At 37.9% G+C, this 19,054-nt stretch overlaps 1 protein-coding gene across 1 annotated transcript in view; it reads left to right on the forward strand.

The window, feature by feature from the left end:
- The window catches only part of si:ch73-193i2.2 (transient receptor potential channel pyrexia), a 28,434-nt gene that overhangs the window by 5,166 nt on the left and 4,214 nt on the right, over positions 1 to 19,054 (forward strand). Inside the window, exons 5-16 of the mRNA XM_056470232.1 lie at positions 1,781 to 1,931; positions 4,720 to 4,881; positions 5,019 to 5,128; positions 5,793 to 5,921; positions 9,553 to 9,644; positions 9,725 to 9,836; positions 11,411 to 11,581; positions 12,917 to 12,987; positions 13,081 to 13,248; positions 15,626 to 15,744; positions 17,586 to 17,790; positions 18,771 to 18,978. Of these exons, the coding sequence (XP_056326207.1) occupies positions 1,781 to 1,931; positions 4,720 to 4,881; positions 5,019 to 5,128; positions 5,793 to 5,921; positions 9,553 to 9,644; positions 9,725 to 9,836; positions 11,411 to 11,581; positions 12,917 to 12,987; positions 13,081 to 13,248; positions 15,626 to 15,744; positions 17,586 to 17,790; positions 18,771 to 18,978 (1,698 nt within the window). The remainder of the gene's footprint in view (positions 1 to 1,780; positions 1,932 to 4,719; positions 4,882 to 5,018; positions 5,129 to 5,792; positions 5,922 to 9,552; positions 9,645 to 9,724; positions 9,837 to 11,410; positions 11,582 to 12,916; positions 12,988 to 13,080; positions 13,249 to 15,625; positions 15,745 to 17,585; positions 17,791 to 18,770; positions 18,979 to 19,054) is intronic.

Consider the following 19,054-nt stretch of genomic DNA (forward strand, 5'->3'; position numbering starts at 1 on the left):
ATATAAACTAAAAAAAAAGGAAATTACTTGGAACTAACTTAAAAAAATTGAGTTTAATTTGTCACAGATACATTTTTAAGTTTGAATTTGGCTCAGTGGGTAGAGTTGTCGCCTCACAGCCCGAAGTTCGCTGGTTTGAGTCCTGGCTTTGTCATTTGGGATTTCTGTGTGGAGTTAGCATCTCCCTGTGTTGGCGTGGGTTTTCTCCGGGAGCTCAAGTTTCTCCACAGTCCAAACACATGCGCTGTAGGGGAATTGAATAAACTAAATTGGCCGTGGTGTGTGTGAATGAGTGTGTATGGGTGTTTCCCAGTGCTGGATTGCAGCGGGAAGGGCATACGCTGTGTAAAACATATGCTGGACTAGTTGTTGGTTCATTCCACTGTGGTGACCTATGTTAAATAAGAGACTAAGCTGAAAAAAAATTAATGAATGAAGAAAAATAAATACACTCAAAGTAAAAATATTTGTTACTACACAAACCATTGATTATTATTATTTTTGTAAACTTTGGTAGACTCCAAAAAATGAAGTTTGCTGTTTGTTCTAACTACTTATTTAAAATGAGCTGAAACAGCACAATTCTTGAGGGTTTTTTTGGACAACTTGATTGTTTTATGTTTAATCTACTTAAATTGGTAAAAACTAAGTTAACTTTTTTTTACAGTGTACAATATTGATTTTTATTGTGCAATATTTATTATGTACACTTCATTTATTATTTATAAATTATTATATTATTTATTATAATTTATATAATTTATTTATTTTACTAATATTTTTGCTGCTTATTTAAACTACTTATTTATTAACTACTTATTTAAAATGAGTTAAAACAACACAATTATTGAGATTTTTTTTGAGACAACTTAATTGTTTTGTGTTCAATCTGTTAAGTTAACTTAATCGATTTGTGTTGGGGTAACATGAATGAATTGTGCGGAACCCTGCATTTTTTTTTCCATTACTCTTAGATCAAAGTATAATTTGGCTTTGGCCCAACCAAAAATATTACAGCGAAATTGATAAATTTCCCTCAAATTATAGTTTTGACTTGGTTATATTTTAATGAAAGAAATTTAATTTAATATTAATCTATATAATTATTCCACCCTAGAGGAAAAAGGTATAGTTTTAATAGACCTGAATTAATTCAATTAACTAAACTACAATAAATAAATAGAGTTAAAGTCAAAATTATTAGCCCTCCTGTGAATTATTCATTCATTCATTTACCTTCGACTTAGACCCTTTAGTCATCAGGGGTCATCACAGCAGAATGAACCGCCAACTATTTCAGCATATGTTTAACACAGCGGACGCCCTTCCAGCTGCAACCCAGTACTGGGAAACACTTATACACACTCACATTCACACACACACTCATACAATACGACCAGTTTAGTTTACCCAATTCCCTTATAGAACATGTGTTTGGACTGTTGGAATAAACCCACGCAAACACTGGGAGAACATGCAAACTCCACACAGAAATGCCAGCTGACCCAGACGGGACTTGAACCAGCAACCTTCTTGCTGTGAGGCGACAGTGCTACCCACTGAGCCACCGTGTCACCCCTCCTTTGAATTATTATTTTCAAAGTGATGTATAACAGATTCAGGAATTTTTCACAGTATTTCCTTCAATATTTTTTCTTCTTATTCGTCTTATTTGTTTTATTTCAGCTAGAATAAAAGCAGATTTATAAACCATTTTAAGGTCAATATTATAACCCACTTAAGCAATATTATTTTCTGGGTTGTGTGTGTGTATTGGTAGATTTCTCGAACGTGGAACGTAGACGTGATGCGCTTTTTCCTGGAGCGAGGAGCAGATTTTCAGAGGGCCGACGCTTTCGGAGTGACTCCTCTGCATGTGGCTGCAGCTCTGGATTATGAGGAGATGCTGCAGTTCCTCTTAGAAAGAGGAGGTGTGTGTTTATGACCATTCAAAACTGGCTTCGTTTTAGTTCAGGGCTGTGATTTTTGTATTTTCTCAATTGTAAATGAATTAAAGTACACTGTTAGACATTTTGGAGTGGCTCAGTGGTTAGCTCTGTAAACTCACAGCGAGAAGGTTGCTGGTTTGTGCCCCGGCTGGGCCAGTTGGCATTACTGTGTAGAGTTTGCATGTTCTCCCCATGTTAGCATGGGTTTATTCTGGGCGCTCCTGTTTTCCCACTCATCCAAACACATGCAGTAGGTGAACTGAATAAACTAAATTGGCCATAGTGTGCGGTGTGTGTGTGTGTGTGTGTGGATGTGTGTGTGCGTGTGTGTGTGTGTGTGTGCGTGTGTGTGTGTGTGCGTGCGTGAGTTTGTGTGTGTTTGTGTGTGAATGAGTGTGTATGGATGTTTCAAAGGGGGTACTAGGTTGCAGCTGGAAGGGCATCCGCTGTGTTAAGCATATGCTGAATAAGTTGGCGGTTCATTCCGCTGTGGCGACCCCTGTTGAATAAAGGGACTAAGCCAAAGGAAAATGAATGAATGAATGAATGAATGAATGAATGAATGAATGAATGAATATTAGACATTTTATTGTATTTGTGTGGTAACACACTGGCACCACTGTTGCCTGCAACTGCCCCTTTACAGTAACTTACCTGTAAATGTGTTTTACAAAAGCAGGGCCCTACCGCAATTTAATTTTACAGTAAAAGTTTACAGTAAAACAGTATAATTTCATTTTACAGCCTTACCTCAACTTCTTTGATGGTAAAATCCCCTTTACCACATTTTAATTTTACAGCATGACAATTTCTACAGTACTTTTACTGTAAATTGCTTACAGTTGACACCTTTATTCTTAGTATTTACTATTGAATTTACTAAATCCCAAACAAATGACGAAATCATGTATAACAATATTGTTATTATTCATTGTTAGTATATTTAAGGTAATTGTCATTCATTAATCTATTTTAAATACATTATGTGATACATTAACGCTCTCATTTTTGTCTTCAACTACAGTACCAGTACTTGATTACTTTGATTGCAGTAGATTACCGCAAATTCCTAATATGCATACTGTAGTCTTTTTTTTATTTACCCACAATGCAGTGCATATTACAGTAGTGAAAATTCTAATATTCAGTATGTTACAGTAAAAGTTTTACATTTACCCACAATGCAGTGCATACAACAGTAGTGAACTGTAAAGAAAGAATATGGTCTTTTACTGGATGTTTTTGCAGTAAATAACTAAAATGGTGGCAAAGTCTTAAAGTGAAGTATGATAAAATCTAATAAAGTGTTTAGGGCACTTTAGACTGTTGAAAAGTAATGTAAAGGAGACCTAGTATGTCCCTTTTTATATTCATTCATTCATTCATTCATTTATTTTACTTTTCATTCATTCATTCATTTATTTTACTTTTTATTCATTCATTCATTCATTTATTTTACTTTTCATTCATTCATTTATTTTACTTTTCATTCATTCATTCATTCATTCATTCATTCATTCATTTATTTTACTTTTTATTCATTCATTCATTCATTCATTCATTTATTTTACTTTTCATTCATTCATTCATTCATTCATTTTTACTTTTCATTCATTCATTTATTTTACTATTCATTTATTCATTCATTCATTCATTTATTTTACTTTTCATTCATTCATTCATTCATTCGTTCATTCATTCATTTTACTTTTCATTCATTTATTCATTTATTTTACTTCTCATTCATTCATTCATTCATTCATTCATTCATTCATTTATTTTACTTTTCATTCATTCATTCATTCATTCATTCATTCATTCATTTATTTTACTTTTTATTCATTCATTCATTCATTTATTTTACTTTTCATTCATTCATTCATTCATTCATTCATTTATTTTACTATTCATTCATTCATTCATTTATTTTACTTTTCATTCATTCATTCATTCATTAATTCATTCATTTTACTTTTCATTCATTCATTCATTTATTTTACTTTTCATTCATTCATTCATTTATTTTACTTCTCATTCATTCATTCATTCATTCATTCATTAATTCATTCATTTTACTTTTCATTCATTCATTCATTCATTCATTTTACTTTTCATTCATTCATTCATTCATTCATTTTACTTTTCATTCATTCATTCATTCATTCATTCATTTTACATTTCATTCATTCATTCATTCATTTATTTTACTTTTTATTCATTCATTCATTAATTTTACTTTTTATTCATTCATTCATTCATTCATTCATTCATTCATTCATACACACTCACATGCACACACACACACTACTGCCAATTTAGTTTATTCAATTCACCTACAGCGCATGAGTTTGGACTTGTGGGGGAAACCGGAGCACTCGGAGGAAAACACAGGGAGAACATGAAAACTCCACATAGAAAGAGCCCCAGCCAGGACTCGAACCAGTGTCCTTCTTGCTGTTAGGCAACAGTGCTAACTACTGAGCCACCGTGCCACCCCCCTATTAATTTAGCTGAAGAAAATTAACCCAGGAGTAATAGTCCATTTTACACCCAGAATTAAGTTGAAATAACCCAGCATTTTTTAGAGTGTGCAGCAAACTGTAAAACATCTCCTAAGTCTCATTTTGGAAACTTGAATCGTAAATGGATTGAATCGCTATATTAATTATCTACCTCCATTTTAAATCAATGTATTGAACTCATGACATTCCCATCAGCACCTCCAATGTTTCTGTATTATTATTATCATCTTCTTTCATTGTTCTGACAGCTGACATTGAAGCTCGCACACACAAAGACAAGCAGACTCCACTGCACTTTGCTGCTAAGAATGACGCCGTCAGCTCGGTGAGGATGTTACTGCAGAACAGGGCCGACATCACCGTTCGAGACTATAAAGACAGAACACCTCTACAGCTGGCTGCCAACTTCGGTGAGGCTTTTGTAAATGGCTGAAGATGTCCTCCAGATCTACTGTAAACACGTCTGATGATGCTGTGGAGGAATTCTTCGAAGGGAATGATGAGAGTTCTGTGTGTGTGTGTGTGTGTGTGTGTGTGTTGTGTACAGATCGAAGCGAGACAGCACGTTTGCTGCTGGAGTTTGGAGCAGATGCTGGAGTGCAGGACTCTGATGGACAGCTCTGCATCACTGCCATGATCACCAAAATGACTCCTGTGGTCAGATTCATGCAAATTACTCTCATTAATATTCAGTATTCAGTACTTAGCTGATTAGCTGATGCTTCCAAAGTGACTTTAAAGTCTGCATTAACTGGAAGATGCGACCGTTTTTTTTCCATATTGTGATGCAGTTCACTGAGAAATTGAATATTAAATGAGAAAAAAAGTGGGCGTGGCTTGTTTTTTTGTACTGCGAGCTGATTGGATAGGCGTTTCATTCAGAAAGATCTGGAAAGGGGTTTCAGGAGATTTATTACAACCTAACTGACTCCTCCTCCTCAATATTTCTGTTTGTTGTCATAAGTGACAGCTGGAGGGGAGTGGCTAAGTATGCTTATAGTCTACTTAGCCACACCCAATACCTCAGAGAGACCTAATCTGAGTCTTTAACTGCAAACAAACAGGAATTTTCAGGTTTCAGTTTTAGATTACAAGGGCAAACATCTATTTTTTTTTTCTTAATGACGTGCACAGATGATTTTTTCACAACAAAACTAGCAATGTGAGCTAACAAAATATGTATGGTTAGTTTTGATTTTACGTGTCCTTTAAAATGAGAAACAATTATAACATTTTCTTGAGCTAAAGGTTTGTTAAAAGCGAGAGTTGCTGGCCCTGAATGTTTAAACTGTGGTGTATATACATCATGTTGTGTCATCAGGCTGATCTGGCAATGAATCAGTTCCATGTGAAAGACAGAATGGCTCGTCAACAGTTCTACTACCTTCATCTCATGGAGCCCCAAACTGCTGACAAGACCAGCCCAAAAGGGTCTGATCCATCATCGCCGGTACACATCTACAATATAAACTTCTTTTATTATTTATTTATTTACTTTATACAAGTGTTGCTGTGTTACACTGGAAAAAAAGATACTTTGAACCAACTTTTGAAAAATCACTGTAATTTGTTTAATTAAGGATAATTTAGCTCTGGTTCAAACTTAAAAGTTTTTTGCTTGATCTAACTCTAAATTTTAAAATTACATTCGCACAAAGTGTAAACATTGGTTACTATAGAGACCACTAACTATTTTTGTGTTAAATATGTTTACCCTTGCATCAAAGTAAGGGTAAACATTAGTTATTAAAGGGCACATAGTTTACCTCTTTTTTATGATTTAATATTAATATTATGGTTCTTCTGAGTGTGCCAGTTTAGGTTCAGTTTAAAACACAATTCAGATTGTTTTATTATAATGTGTTAAAAAAATTCATGTTGGGGGCGTGTCCACAGTTCACTGATTTAGGGGTGTGTTGCTTCACATGTAAATTAGTTTCGGCTTCCAGCCAACGTAACAAGGGGGCGGGGTCATGAGCTCACCCGCTCTGCGTTTGCAACAGAGTCTGACAGGCAGACTGAGAGAAGGAGCTGGAAAGGTTCAGCATTCAGTCGTACATGTACGACTCTGACACAGACCAAGCAGAGAGTACAAAATCATTTGTGTCTTTGTACAGTTTTACAGCCAACTGTGTGCTAGTTTCAAGTGCCGAGCTTGTACACAGAAACTAATAACCACGCACACTGAAATAACTTTGACTGAGGCACCGGATGCGCCGCTCAAAGCCGTGACACGGCACACCAGACACTCTCTGTGGCGCGGCAGAAACATGAAGTGTCCCGAATCGTCGCGCCACGCATTTTTGAATTCTAAACATAGGTTTCTGCAGCGGTCCGCGGCGCCCAGCCGTCGACTTGAGTGTACCCTGATAGAAACCGATGTTTAGAATTCTAAAACGCATGCTAGTTAAGATCACAGGGAGCTTCTGGGATTGCGAGAAATGCAAACGGCTGAAGTATAAGGTAGACTCAATGAGAAGTACACATGTTTGCAAACCAACCTAAAGATACAACCAATAATTCCGATTAGAGCGATAATGTGGAGAATATTGATCTTGTGTTGAGCCCAATGAGCCTTGCATCTAAAAATAGAGCTAGCGTGTTCCTTTAGTGATATCGCTTCGACTCACGCTGAAAATGGCGGACGTGAATCAACAAACTGAGGATATGATGACGCGCCTGTCAATCAATATTGGTGGGCGGGGGGGACCGCACTCCTACATAAAGTTGCGGTCGGTTTGAAAACTGCTCCAATTGGTCCACCGTTTTTTATGTTGTTAAATTGAAAAAAAAGCACTGGGTGTGCTTATATTACCCCAATATGACGGTCTATACACTATACATGCACATATGTCTGTCCAAACAGCTTGAAAAGTAGATTTTTTACCATAGGTGCCCTTTAAAACTATTATGTTTAGAAATGTGTTGGAAAAATCTTCTCTCTGTTAAACAGAAATTGGGGGAAAAATAAACAGAAGGGCTAAAAATTCCTGACCTCAACTGTATATTTTTTACCTAAAGAATTACTGTAATGTGTTACCACTAAATTATGAATATTCTCAAATTATAGTTTTGACTTGGTTAAAACCAAGCGGCCCGCTCTCCCTCGTGAAGCCAATACGAAAGTAACTGAAACTGCAATTCATCGACTCGCCTTTGGGGGCTTGCTCCAGGAAATGCAGATGTTCACTGACTGCAGTGCTAAATTGGCCAATTTTACAGCGGATAAAAACATGTTTACAGCCTGGCACAAAAGATGGCTTTGGTGCAAATAGCTAATATTACCCTTTATGACAACTGTGAGGGGGTGAATTTTTTTATAACTCATCCGTTTGTTTTTATTAAGTTATACTATGTCTCCTTTACCAGGTTTGCAGCTGGAAGGGCATCCGCTGCATAAAGCATATGCTGGATAAGTTGGTGGTTCATTCCGCTGTGGTGACCTCCGATTAATAAAGGGACTAAGCCGAAAAGAAAATGAATGAATGAATATTATGTGTCCTTAATTAAGGGCGTGGCCACTTGAGTGACAGCTAGGTCTCGCTGCACGCCGTCTCGTCACCTCAGCTGATTCCGGCTGATTAGCCACTGAACTTGGCATATATACCATGTATTTGTTTTGTTTTATGTGGCTTTAATTCAATTCAATTCAGTTCATCTTTATTTCTATAGCACTTTTACAATGTAGACCGTGTCAAAGCAGCTTCACACAGAAGACCATAGTAAATTGAAACAGTGTCAGTTCAGCTCCCAGTGTTGAGGTTCAGTTCAGTTCAGTGTGGTTTAATACTCACTGCTGGGAGTCCAAACACTGAGGAGCAAATCCATCGATGCGCAGCTCCACAGATCCCGAACCATGCAAGCCAGTGGCGACAGCGGCGATGAAAAAACTTCACCAAAAACTTTACACAGTCAGTGGCGTTTTGGGATTATTTCCTGCAAATATCAGATAATATGGCATGCTGTGCACGTAATTGTGCTACCCACACCAGGGTGATTAGCATACAGAGCCGTGGGATGCAGGGGAAGGCAGTCAAACTCACATTAGAAATAGGGAAATACTGAATACTCATGGCGTCATGGTGGCGCAGTGGGTAGCACGATTGCCTCACGGCTAGAGGGTCGCTGGGTCCAGCCTTGGGTCAATTGGCATTTCTGTGTGGAGTTTGCATGTTCTCCCCGTGTTCGCGTGGGATTCCTCCGGGTGCTCCGGTTTCCCCGACTGTCCAAAGACATGGGGTACAGGTGAATTGGGTAAGCTAAATTGTCCGTAGTGTATGAGTGTGAGTGAGTGTGTATGGATGTTTCCCAATGATGAGTTGCAGCTGGAAGGGCATCTGCTGCGTAAAACAAATGCTGGATAAGTTGGCGGTTCATTCCGCTGTGGCGACCCCAGATTTATAAAGGGACTAAGCTGAAAAGAAAATGAATGAATGAATGAATGAATGAATGAATGAATGAATAGCCCATAAGCAGTACCTGAGGGTATCTTTGTCAGAGTCACTTTATAGGCTTCTGCTGTTTCAGCCTTGACGTGAAAGAAATAGAAACATGTTTCTAAAAATGTTGTCGTGGCAGATGTTTAGGAAAATTAATTCAGATTACGTTAGATGAATAAGATTTAGAAGGTTTACCTTGTTTAAATTGAGATTTACTTTGGTCATTTGACATGTAAGTCTAGTATCGGCAGTGGCCAAGGATGTAGTGGACATTTTAAAAGTGGGGGGACAGCTGTATGAAATCCAAAGGTTTACATTCTTAATCATCTGTTTTCAAATGGTCTGTCTCTAAAAGTGCGGGGGACGTATGCCCCCCATCCCCCCCGGTTGCTACGCCCCTGGCAGTGGCCACATGACATGAGAACAGCTGGTTTAAAATAAAAATACTGCATTGAGAAAAGCGAATGCTTTTAATTTTTCCTACGGGGCTTATTTTTTGCTTTAAGGCAAATTGAATAACACCGATTGAAATCATCAACAATCATTTTCCCCTTAATCCAATATAAACAACTACTGTGAGTGAAAGAGACATTACTTTCACTTTGTTTCAGTGTAGGTTATGATTGGTGTCTTTGTTCACAGCTGGAGTTTATCGTCAATCTGGGTAAACTGGATCTCATCATGCACCCTGTAGTGCTCAAACTCATCACTGTCAAGTGGAACCTGTATGGCAGGTAAACCGAGATTAAAATCCAATGCTATGCTCAGAGAATCATCAACAGAGATTAATAGCAGTTATAATGTGTTTCTACAGAATGGGCGCCTGGATACTCCTGCTTCTCAACTTTCTGTTTATTGTCTCTTGGACAACAGTTGCCATATCTGTGTCTGTACGTCCAGATGGAGATCGCTACGATCTTCCTGGAGTAAGGCTATAACTATAACAATAGATTAGTGTTTTGATACATGAGTTGGGTGGATTACTTATGAACTGTAATCAGAAATGGTTTACAAATTACAAGAATACAATCTATGGTAATGTAACGCGGCTACTTTTAGATTACATTTAGATTACTTGAATGCTCACGCTTCAAAACTATTAGCCCTCCTAGGAAATTGTAAAAAAAAATAGGTGAACAATTTGGGGTTTAAGCCTTGCTCAATGGCACCTCAGTCATGGGAATCAAGTTTTTACGGTACTGGAATCAAACCTACAACCTTGTAGGTTTGTAAGTTGCTCTGGATAAATGAATAAATCTAAATAAACAGGACAAAAAGAGTTTAAGATTCCTCCAAATTTCTCAGATCTCAATCCGTCTGTGGCACGGGTGCCCAATCCTGCTCCTGGAGGGTCAACATGCAGGTTTAAATCTCTGTAGGACTATGGCCCTCCAGAAACATGTCCATGTCATGTGCTTAACCATCATATTCAGCTTTTGGAGGCAGTACTGGAGGATCTGCTGCTAATGTCTTGGTGCCAGTTACCACAAAACACAATCTGAGATCTTGTGGAGTCCGTGCTTTAACCCTCATGTGCTGTTGAGGATGTTGTTATCTACTATGGGGTAATTTTAAGGCTTAATTTGGCCACAACGTTCTCTGTGTTTCTGCAAATGGAATGATTTATAGTGACAAATATTATTTTGACATATTTCAGAGCTGTCATCCTATCAACATATCAGAGCTGTTTTGACACATAAGGTGGACCCACTGTAGATTAAATTTCAACCCAGGCTCATTCTGAGAACGTAGTCCCGTGGACGTTTCTAGAGACCGCTAAATGCGTAGCCGGGGGTACGTACGGCTGCATTTCATTTTTTTAAGCGAACGCTGCGGGGTGGTGTGATGCCGTTCCTTTCGGCGCTTGCCGGCCGGCCAGCCGCTCGCCTCCGTGTGGAGGGCTTTCCAGCTGCAACCAGTTTGTCCGGTTAGCTCTTCGTGTACTCTGGCGGACTCGAGGCGCAGAGAGGGGCTGACCATGACGACGACGACGACGACCGGGTTCGAGTCCGAGGAAGAGCGGTTCCAAAAATCAGGTAAAAAAACAAAAACAAAATCCAAAAAATGAAGCGAAGAAGTTCGTCACAGGGTGAGAATGTGGTCAAAATCCGGAAACGTGGGTAAAAATCAGACGAGGACTTTTCTTTTTCTGGACGGCTTTTGTGAATCGTCGTTGGTTGGGTTTAGGGACGGAGGAGGGTGGGTCAGCCCGTCGATTGGCTGGTCGCACGGTCAATCATTCTGTCATCCAGACAGACAGGCGGAAGGTCGTTCGACAGCGGCCTCCAGCGGGTTTACGCGAGCACAGCGCGGGTAAAAGCACGCACAGCGGCCTCTCGCAGACTCGCGAAAACAAAAACTGCAAAAATACGTACCTCCCGGGACGTATTTCGCGGTCTCCAGAAACGTCCCCGGGACTACGTTCTCAGAATGAGCCTGGGTTGCAAAATTTAGGAGGTGGTCATAATGTTTTGGCTGATTCATGCATTTCTCTTGGCAGGACTGGTGGCGTGTGCTGCTGGTTGTTTTGGCACTTGTGTTGACGGTGACTGAGGTGTACAGGGAAGTGATGGAGATTGTGCGATCTCGGAGAAAACTGAAGCATTGGCAGCGCTGGACTGTGCAGAAAATCAATGAGGACCTCAGCTGCTCTCACCCCATGTGGCCTGAGGTAACACACTAAACGCATTCACACCAGATCCTATTCAAGAGTGAGCAATGGAGGATACTAGGCTTACAGATTCCACTATCTGAATTCAAACTTCAGGAATAAGTCTTATATTTGGACTTTGGTATTTTAAAGGGTTACTTAACCTAAAAACTAGCTTTTTTTTACTATAAAATCAAAGTAAAGTTGTACTTTAATAAATATATGTATAGTTAGGCTATGCTATTGCTAGCTGTTTTATTTTCAATATCTGAGGTAAACTATCTACAGTATTAATATGACTATAAGTGTCACACAAGATGGTAATCAAACTCACATTAGCATTGCGTAAAAACTGAATAGCCCATAAGCAGTACCTGAGGGTGTCTTTAAAGTAACTTAAAAGAAAAAAAATGGTCAATTCTTTTATTGTTTACTCATTCTCCTGTCAATCTCACTTTTGATGTGCTCTACTATATATGTGTTGATCAATTTAAATCATATTTTAATCTAAAATCTTGTAAAAGTGCCACTATTTTAAAGGTTTGTATTTATGCAGAGTCAAAAAACCCTTAATATTCTCACAATGTCTTAAAGGGTTTGTTTACCCAAAATTAAAAACTCTGTTATCAAAGGAGGACTCCTCTTTTTTCTGTAATGTTATGTAATAACTATTTTATGACTCCCTAGAGATAAACAGATGAGTTTAACCATTTTTAATCCATTTAACAGATCTCCAGGTCTGGCTGGACACTTTTAGCTTAACTTAGCATAGATCATAGAATCGGATTAGACCATTAGCATCTCGCTTAAAAATCACCAAATAGTTTAGATAATAGGGGAATTATCAACCTACATCACACATGACGTCACACGGGTTCAACCATGCATAGCGGTTGTAAAAACGACCAGTTGCAATAGCAAACAGGTCGTGTTGTGCGGTAGGATGCCAAATAGGTAAAAAAAAGAAAACTTAAATTTTACCATACACCACACTGCTTTAATGCCAACCGCAGACGACTTTAGCTGAATGAGGACCTAAATATAAATGCTGGACTCTGCAGTTCTCATTTAAAATCAGGTAAGTTCACGTTATGCTGAATTGTACACATTACTTGATTTTGATGCAGCAATGATTTCAGCAAAAACAGTTAAATATGGTTAATTAATACAGTTGAACCACATGGAACGTTTTGACGATGTTTTTGGTTCATTTTCTGGATTCTCTGGCTCAAACCATTGCCTTGTATGGTCTACAATATATAATTTCCATCCAATTTTCACACATTTCACATAAAAAATAAGAATAAAACACAGTATTGTTGAGCATAACGAATGTGTTTTTGCTTTATTATACAGGAACGCAATTACTTAGAAGGCCAAATTAAATATATTCGGAATCTGAAAGGAACCTACGCTCAAGACCTCTGGTAATGTACACAAATGAAGCTAATACAGAATGTCAGAGAGTGTGCACAAATGAAAACACAACATGTCTAAGCGTGTTGGTATGTCCCACACAGGAATATCTTTGATTGGCTAGTGTATTTGCTGTTGCTGGCGGTTCTGGGCATCCACTTGGCTGACATATTCCTGGTGTCTGATTTGCTTCGCCTGAACAGTCTTCGACTCTTCGCGGTGTCCATTATTTTCCTGTGGTTAAGGCTGATGAAGCATGTTCGAGCCTTTAGGTAATGCACATGTTTGTTAGTAACCTCTGGATCTTGATCTCCTCCAAGGTGGCCAGAGCTTTAACAGATCAATCCACTTCACAGTTAATGTCCACATGAGCCAGAAGCTCTGATCGTTTTTTGTTTTTCCTCCACATTGTGATTCAATTAGCAACAAGTAACAGATTGTCTTGACAACAGCTACAGTACATTTAGGCCCTGTCCACATGGACTATTTTCAAAACTGCAGTTTTTTCTATGAGGTTTGGCTGTTTGTTCACATAAAAATGCAGTATCAGGTGACTGGAATGGAAACTTTCTGAAAACTCCGGCCAATTTTTTTAAACTGCAGGTACAGTGTGTAGCCTACTTTTTCTACTTCCCACTATTAGGGATTTTACTTTTCCTGCAACAACTTGCGGTGATGCGGGGTTTAACAACCATAGACAGACCGCCTGCCATTGACAAGTGTAAGATGGCAGTACCTATGCTACTTTTTCCTGATGAGTAGCTTGTTAGTAGCCACAGTTTCAGAGCAACTTCCACAACACTGCTCTGTTGGCATAATTAATAATAATAAAAAAAATAAATAAATAATAATAATAATAATAATAATAATAATAATAATAATAATAATAATTCCTTACATTTATATAGCGCTTTTGGGCACTCAAAGCGCTTTACACATAGGGGGGAATCTCCTCATCCACCACCAGTGTGCAGCATCCTGGATGACGTGACAGCAGCCATTTTGCGCACACCAAGCACCAGCTGATTGGTGGAGAGGAGACAGAGTGATGAAGCTAATTATTATATGGGGAGGGTTAGGAGGCCATGATGGACAGAGGTCAGTGTGCAGATTTGGCCAGGACGCTGGGCTTAAACCCCTACTCTTTTTCGAAGGACGTCCTAGGATTTTTAATGACCACAGAGAGTCAGGACCTCGGTTTAACGACTCATCCGAAAGACGGCGCTCACTGAGCAGTATAGAGTCCCCGTAACTATACTGGGGCATTAGGACCCACATAGAACACAGGTTGGGCGCCCCCTGCTGGCCTCACTAACACCACTTCCGGCATCAACTTAGCTTTCCCATGTGGTCTCCCATCCAGGTACTGACATGATTTCATGACTGTTTAAATAAGCTATTTTTAAGCATGTGACTTGAGGATAAGGTCAGAAACCTTGATTGTAGAGCACGATAGTAAAGTATGAAGTAAAAACTTCACTGATTTTTCACCATGTGTGTTTTTTTTTGTTTGTTTTTTTGCAATAACCGATAAACCTTTAAGGACCTGCTGTTAAGCATCTGGTCAGTGGGCAAATAACAATGCTTCTTCCTCTCAGGTTTCATGGAGACACCACAGGTCTTTGTAGACTTGTGGCCGTAGGGACATATGGCCAGTGTTACAGTAGAAACATAAGGACGCTAAGGAGGTTTTTCAATGGTGCATTTTTACAGTTGTTGGAATACCATCATGGGATCTGCATTTGGCTGCTTTTTATATATGGTTTCTATAGGGATTCAAAATAATTATAATCATTAAAGGGACAGTCACCCAAAAGATGAAAATCATCTGTCATCATTTACTCACCCTTGACATGTTCCAAACCAGTTTGGTTTTTCGGTTCTGCTGAACACAATGGAAGATAAACTGGAGCATGTTGGAAACCTGTAACCGTTGTAATCCATTGTAGTATCTCTTACTGTATATGTTTCCAACATTCTTCAAAATATCTTATTTTGCATCAAGGGTGAGTAAATAATGGCAGAATGTTCATTTTTTGGGTGAACTATCCTCTTAAGTCATAGACATGAACCAAACCAACCAGCTTCAGTAGTAATCTCAATTTTGCAAACTTTGATGTAGGGATTTTTATTTATTTATTTATTTATTTATTTATTTATTTATTTATTTATTTATTTATTTATTTATTTATTTATTTATTTATTTATTTATTCTTTAAGAACTACTAAAAAGGGCTATTTACCGTACACTGTTAAGATAAATGATATGACAAAAAGTCATACAACAAATGTTTTATGTTACTTTAAATTTAAGTTAAGCAGGTTTTAAATATATATTTGTTTAAGTTATCCCAAGTTTAATTTGCTTTATGTCAATTTGATTGATATAAGTTCAGATTGAAACTTTAAAGCAGCAAAAAATGTTTACATTGTATAATAATACACATTTTTGAGGTCATTTTCTTTAAAGAAATTATCACTTTTGTTGAACAACCATGTTAAATTGATATATATATATATATATATATATTTTGTGCTCTGCTGAACTCAGAAAGTAAACAAAGCTGTTTGCACTCTTGTCTAAAAAACTTCACCCTTGGTTTACAACACGACACATGATTGTAGTAAACATCTGATGTGCTTCTGCAGGGCGATGGGTCCCTTCATTGTGATGCTGGGGAAGATTGCAGGAGATGTGCTGCGTTTCCTCTTTCTCTATATAGAGATCTACGTTCCATTTGCCTGCGCTTTCTGGATCATTTTTGGAGGTACCATCACAGACTCTGTTTTTATCTTTGTTTCTTTATGAGTTTCTTTCAACACGAAATAAGATATTTTAAAGAAAGCTGAAAACCTGGGCAACACTGTACTTGAACAAATACACCACAACCATTTTTGTCACAAACAAGACAACAAAACCGTCATAAACATCATTGTCATGAAGCCATTATAAATATGAACTTGAATAGCATCAGAATTATAGCAGAAATATTTTTTGACCTCAACTACAGTGGTACAAGCTGAATTTGTCATTAAAATGTTATATAATATTGCTCTTAAACATTATTTGACAGAGTAATGATTTTTTTAATGAGACATTTTGATGACAAATACAGTGAAAACATGATCAGAAAAATATTCATGACATAATTATAATGCCTCACGACAATCATGACAGATTTATGACAAGTTTTGTTGTCTTGGGAACAACCCAGGCTCATTCTGAATGCGTACCCCTGTATACATTTCTGGAGAGCACCAAATACGTCCCAGGAGTTACATTTTTTGCAGTTCTTGTTGTCGCAGATCCACCAGAGGCCGTTGCATATGCTTTTTGAGATCTCAAATATCTCTCACGAGTGCTATTCGCGGCTGCTGTTCTCACATAAATCCACCAGGGGCCGCTGTCGACTAACTGACTGACCAACCGACCGACTGATATCTCCACCCACTTCCCTAAACACAACTGACAGTGTTTTCTAAAGCAATCCAGAAAAAGAAAAGCCCTCGTGGCTGCCTGATTTTTACCACGTTTTCAGATTTTACCACATTCTTACCCTGTTATTTACTTGTTTATTTTATTTTTTGGCTTTTGTTTTTGTTATACCTGCTTTCTAAACCACTCTTCACCGGTCTCAAACACTGTCGTCACGGTCAACTCCGCTCCACGTCACAAGTCTGCTGGCCTACAAGGCGAGCCACTGAGCAAACAGGTAACAGCGGAAAAGCCGTCCACATGGAGGTAAGCATAAAAAGGAACAGCGTCATACCACCCCCTAGTGTTCATTTTAAAGACAAAATTCAGCCATACTCACCTCTGTCTACATGATTCATGATCTCCAGAAATGTATATAGGGCTACGTTTTCAGAATGAGCCTGGTAATGTTGCTTGGTAATGTCAATTTGTCATGACAAAGCTGAAGACTGGTTGTGGTGCATTTATTTAAGTCAAGTTGTCATAACAAACAATGTCATCTTTGCATTTAAAATCACATAACTGAGTAGATGACACTTAATAACAAAATAAAATCTCATTAACATTCTTGACGTGTTGTTTCGTGATTATAAAGGTTTCATGACAGTCTAATGAACACCCTGTACTTATAAACACAACCTGTAACCATTGACTTACATAGTAGAAACAACAAAAACTACACTGTTAACAATTTGCTGTAGAATCTACAGTAACCTACTGGCCAGTAACCTCCTGTAATTCAATTACACCCACAATCTTGTATTAACATTTACACCACCATTTATTTTGCTGCGTGTGTACTGTATTTACAGTATTGTGTATATCGTTACTGTAAAATATACAGTAATTTTCACAATGCAGCTTTAAAATATAGTAACATACTGCAGAATTGTCAAACACAATGGATATTCCAGCTAAATACTGCGTAGTTTACACAACTAGTAAATCGTTAACAGTGTATGGAAGTCAATGGTTACAGGTTTTCAGCATTTTTCAAACTATCTTCTTTTGTGTTTAACATAAAAAATAAACTCATAAAGGTTTGAATCAAGTATACATGATGACAGAATTAAAATTTTTGGTGAACTATCCCTTTAAGACATGATGCATGATACATCTTTCATCTACTCTTAGGTTTGGAAGATGTCCCGAGCATGGAGACGGTTCCCCGGCTGCTCTACAGCCTGTACCGCATCACTCTGGTGGACGATTATGAGTTTGATGAAATGCTGGAGGTGGACACGGTGATGGCGTACCTGCTCTGTGGAACATTTCTGGCCCTGTCCGCTATCCTCTGTGTTAACCTACTGATCGCATTGCTTTCTGACACCTTCCAGAGGTAATGTTTACAAGATTGTTCATCATTTTAGTCAATACATTAAAGGGGTAGTTCACCCAAAACCCAAAGTTCTGCCATAATTTACTCATCCTTTACTTGATTCGAACCTTTATGTGTTTCTTTCTTCTGTTGAACACGTAGGAAGATATGATATGCTGAAAACGTGTTACTATTGACTTCCATAGTATTGTTTTTTCTATTGAAGTTAATGGTTACAGGTTTTCAGCTTTCTTCAAAATATTTGCTTTTGTGTTTAACAGAAGACAGAAGATCTTAAAGGTTTGAAACAAGTGAAGGGTGAGCAAATTGTGAGTACATTTTCATTTTTGGGTGAACTATCCCTTTAACTAACATATACTGTATATATACTGTACATTTTTTCTTTTTCAAATGTTTCCCAAATGATGTTGAACAGAGCAAGGAATTTTTAACAGTATTTCCTATAATATTTTTTCTTCGGGAGAAAGTCTTATTTGTTTTATTTTGGCTAGAATAAAAGCAGTTTTATTTTTTTTTTAAGCATTTTAGTCCTCTTAAGCCTTTTTTTCGATTGTCTACTACAGAACACACCACTATTATACAATAACTTGCCTAACTAACCTAACCTGCCTAATTAACCTGTTTACCCCAGTTAAATCTTTAAATGTCACTTTAAGCTGAATACTAGTATCTTGAAGAATATCTGGTCAAATATTATTTACTGTCATCATGGCAAAGATAAAATAAATCAGTTATTAGAAATGAGTTATTAAAACTGTTATGTTTAGGAAAAAAACATTGGGGGGCTGGGGAAAAACACAGAAATGGGGGTGGGGGGAGTTAAACATCATGTCTAAATAACACCTCTAATATTTATTATGCTTTTTGTCCTTTTTTTTGGGGGGGGGGGGGGGGGGGGGGGGGGGGTTGTATCACTGTCATTGTATGGAAAAGATCCGGAATTTAGATTTTTCTGTTAAATATAACGGTTTCATTTGCAGGGTCTATGACAATGCACTCGCCAATGCGGTTATGCAGCAAGCAGCCATCATCCTCCAAATAGAGGAATCCATGCCGTGCTTGAAGCGTTGTTATGATAAAGAATACATCCACCGCAACTGCGCACCGCTTGGAGAGTTCTACGATGATGATGTCACCATTAACCCAGAGAAGCACGCTGAGATGAAGAAGCTCACAGAACAGATCAAGGTGCCTGCATTAACATACACTCTTATCTAGTTGTAATCAACAACTGATAACTCAATCTGTGCATGTTCTGATGCAG

This window comes from Danio aesculapii, chromosome 13 (genome assembly GCF_903798145.1).
Source record: "Danio aesculapii chromosome 13, fDanAes4.1, whole genome shotgun sequence".
Lineage (NCBI taxonomy): Eukaryota > Metazoa > Chordata > Actinopteri > Cypriniformes > Danionidae > Danio > Danio aesculapii.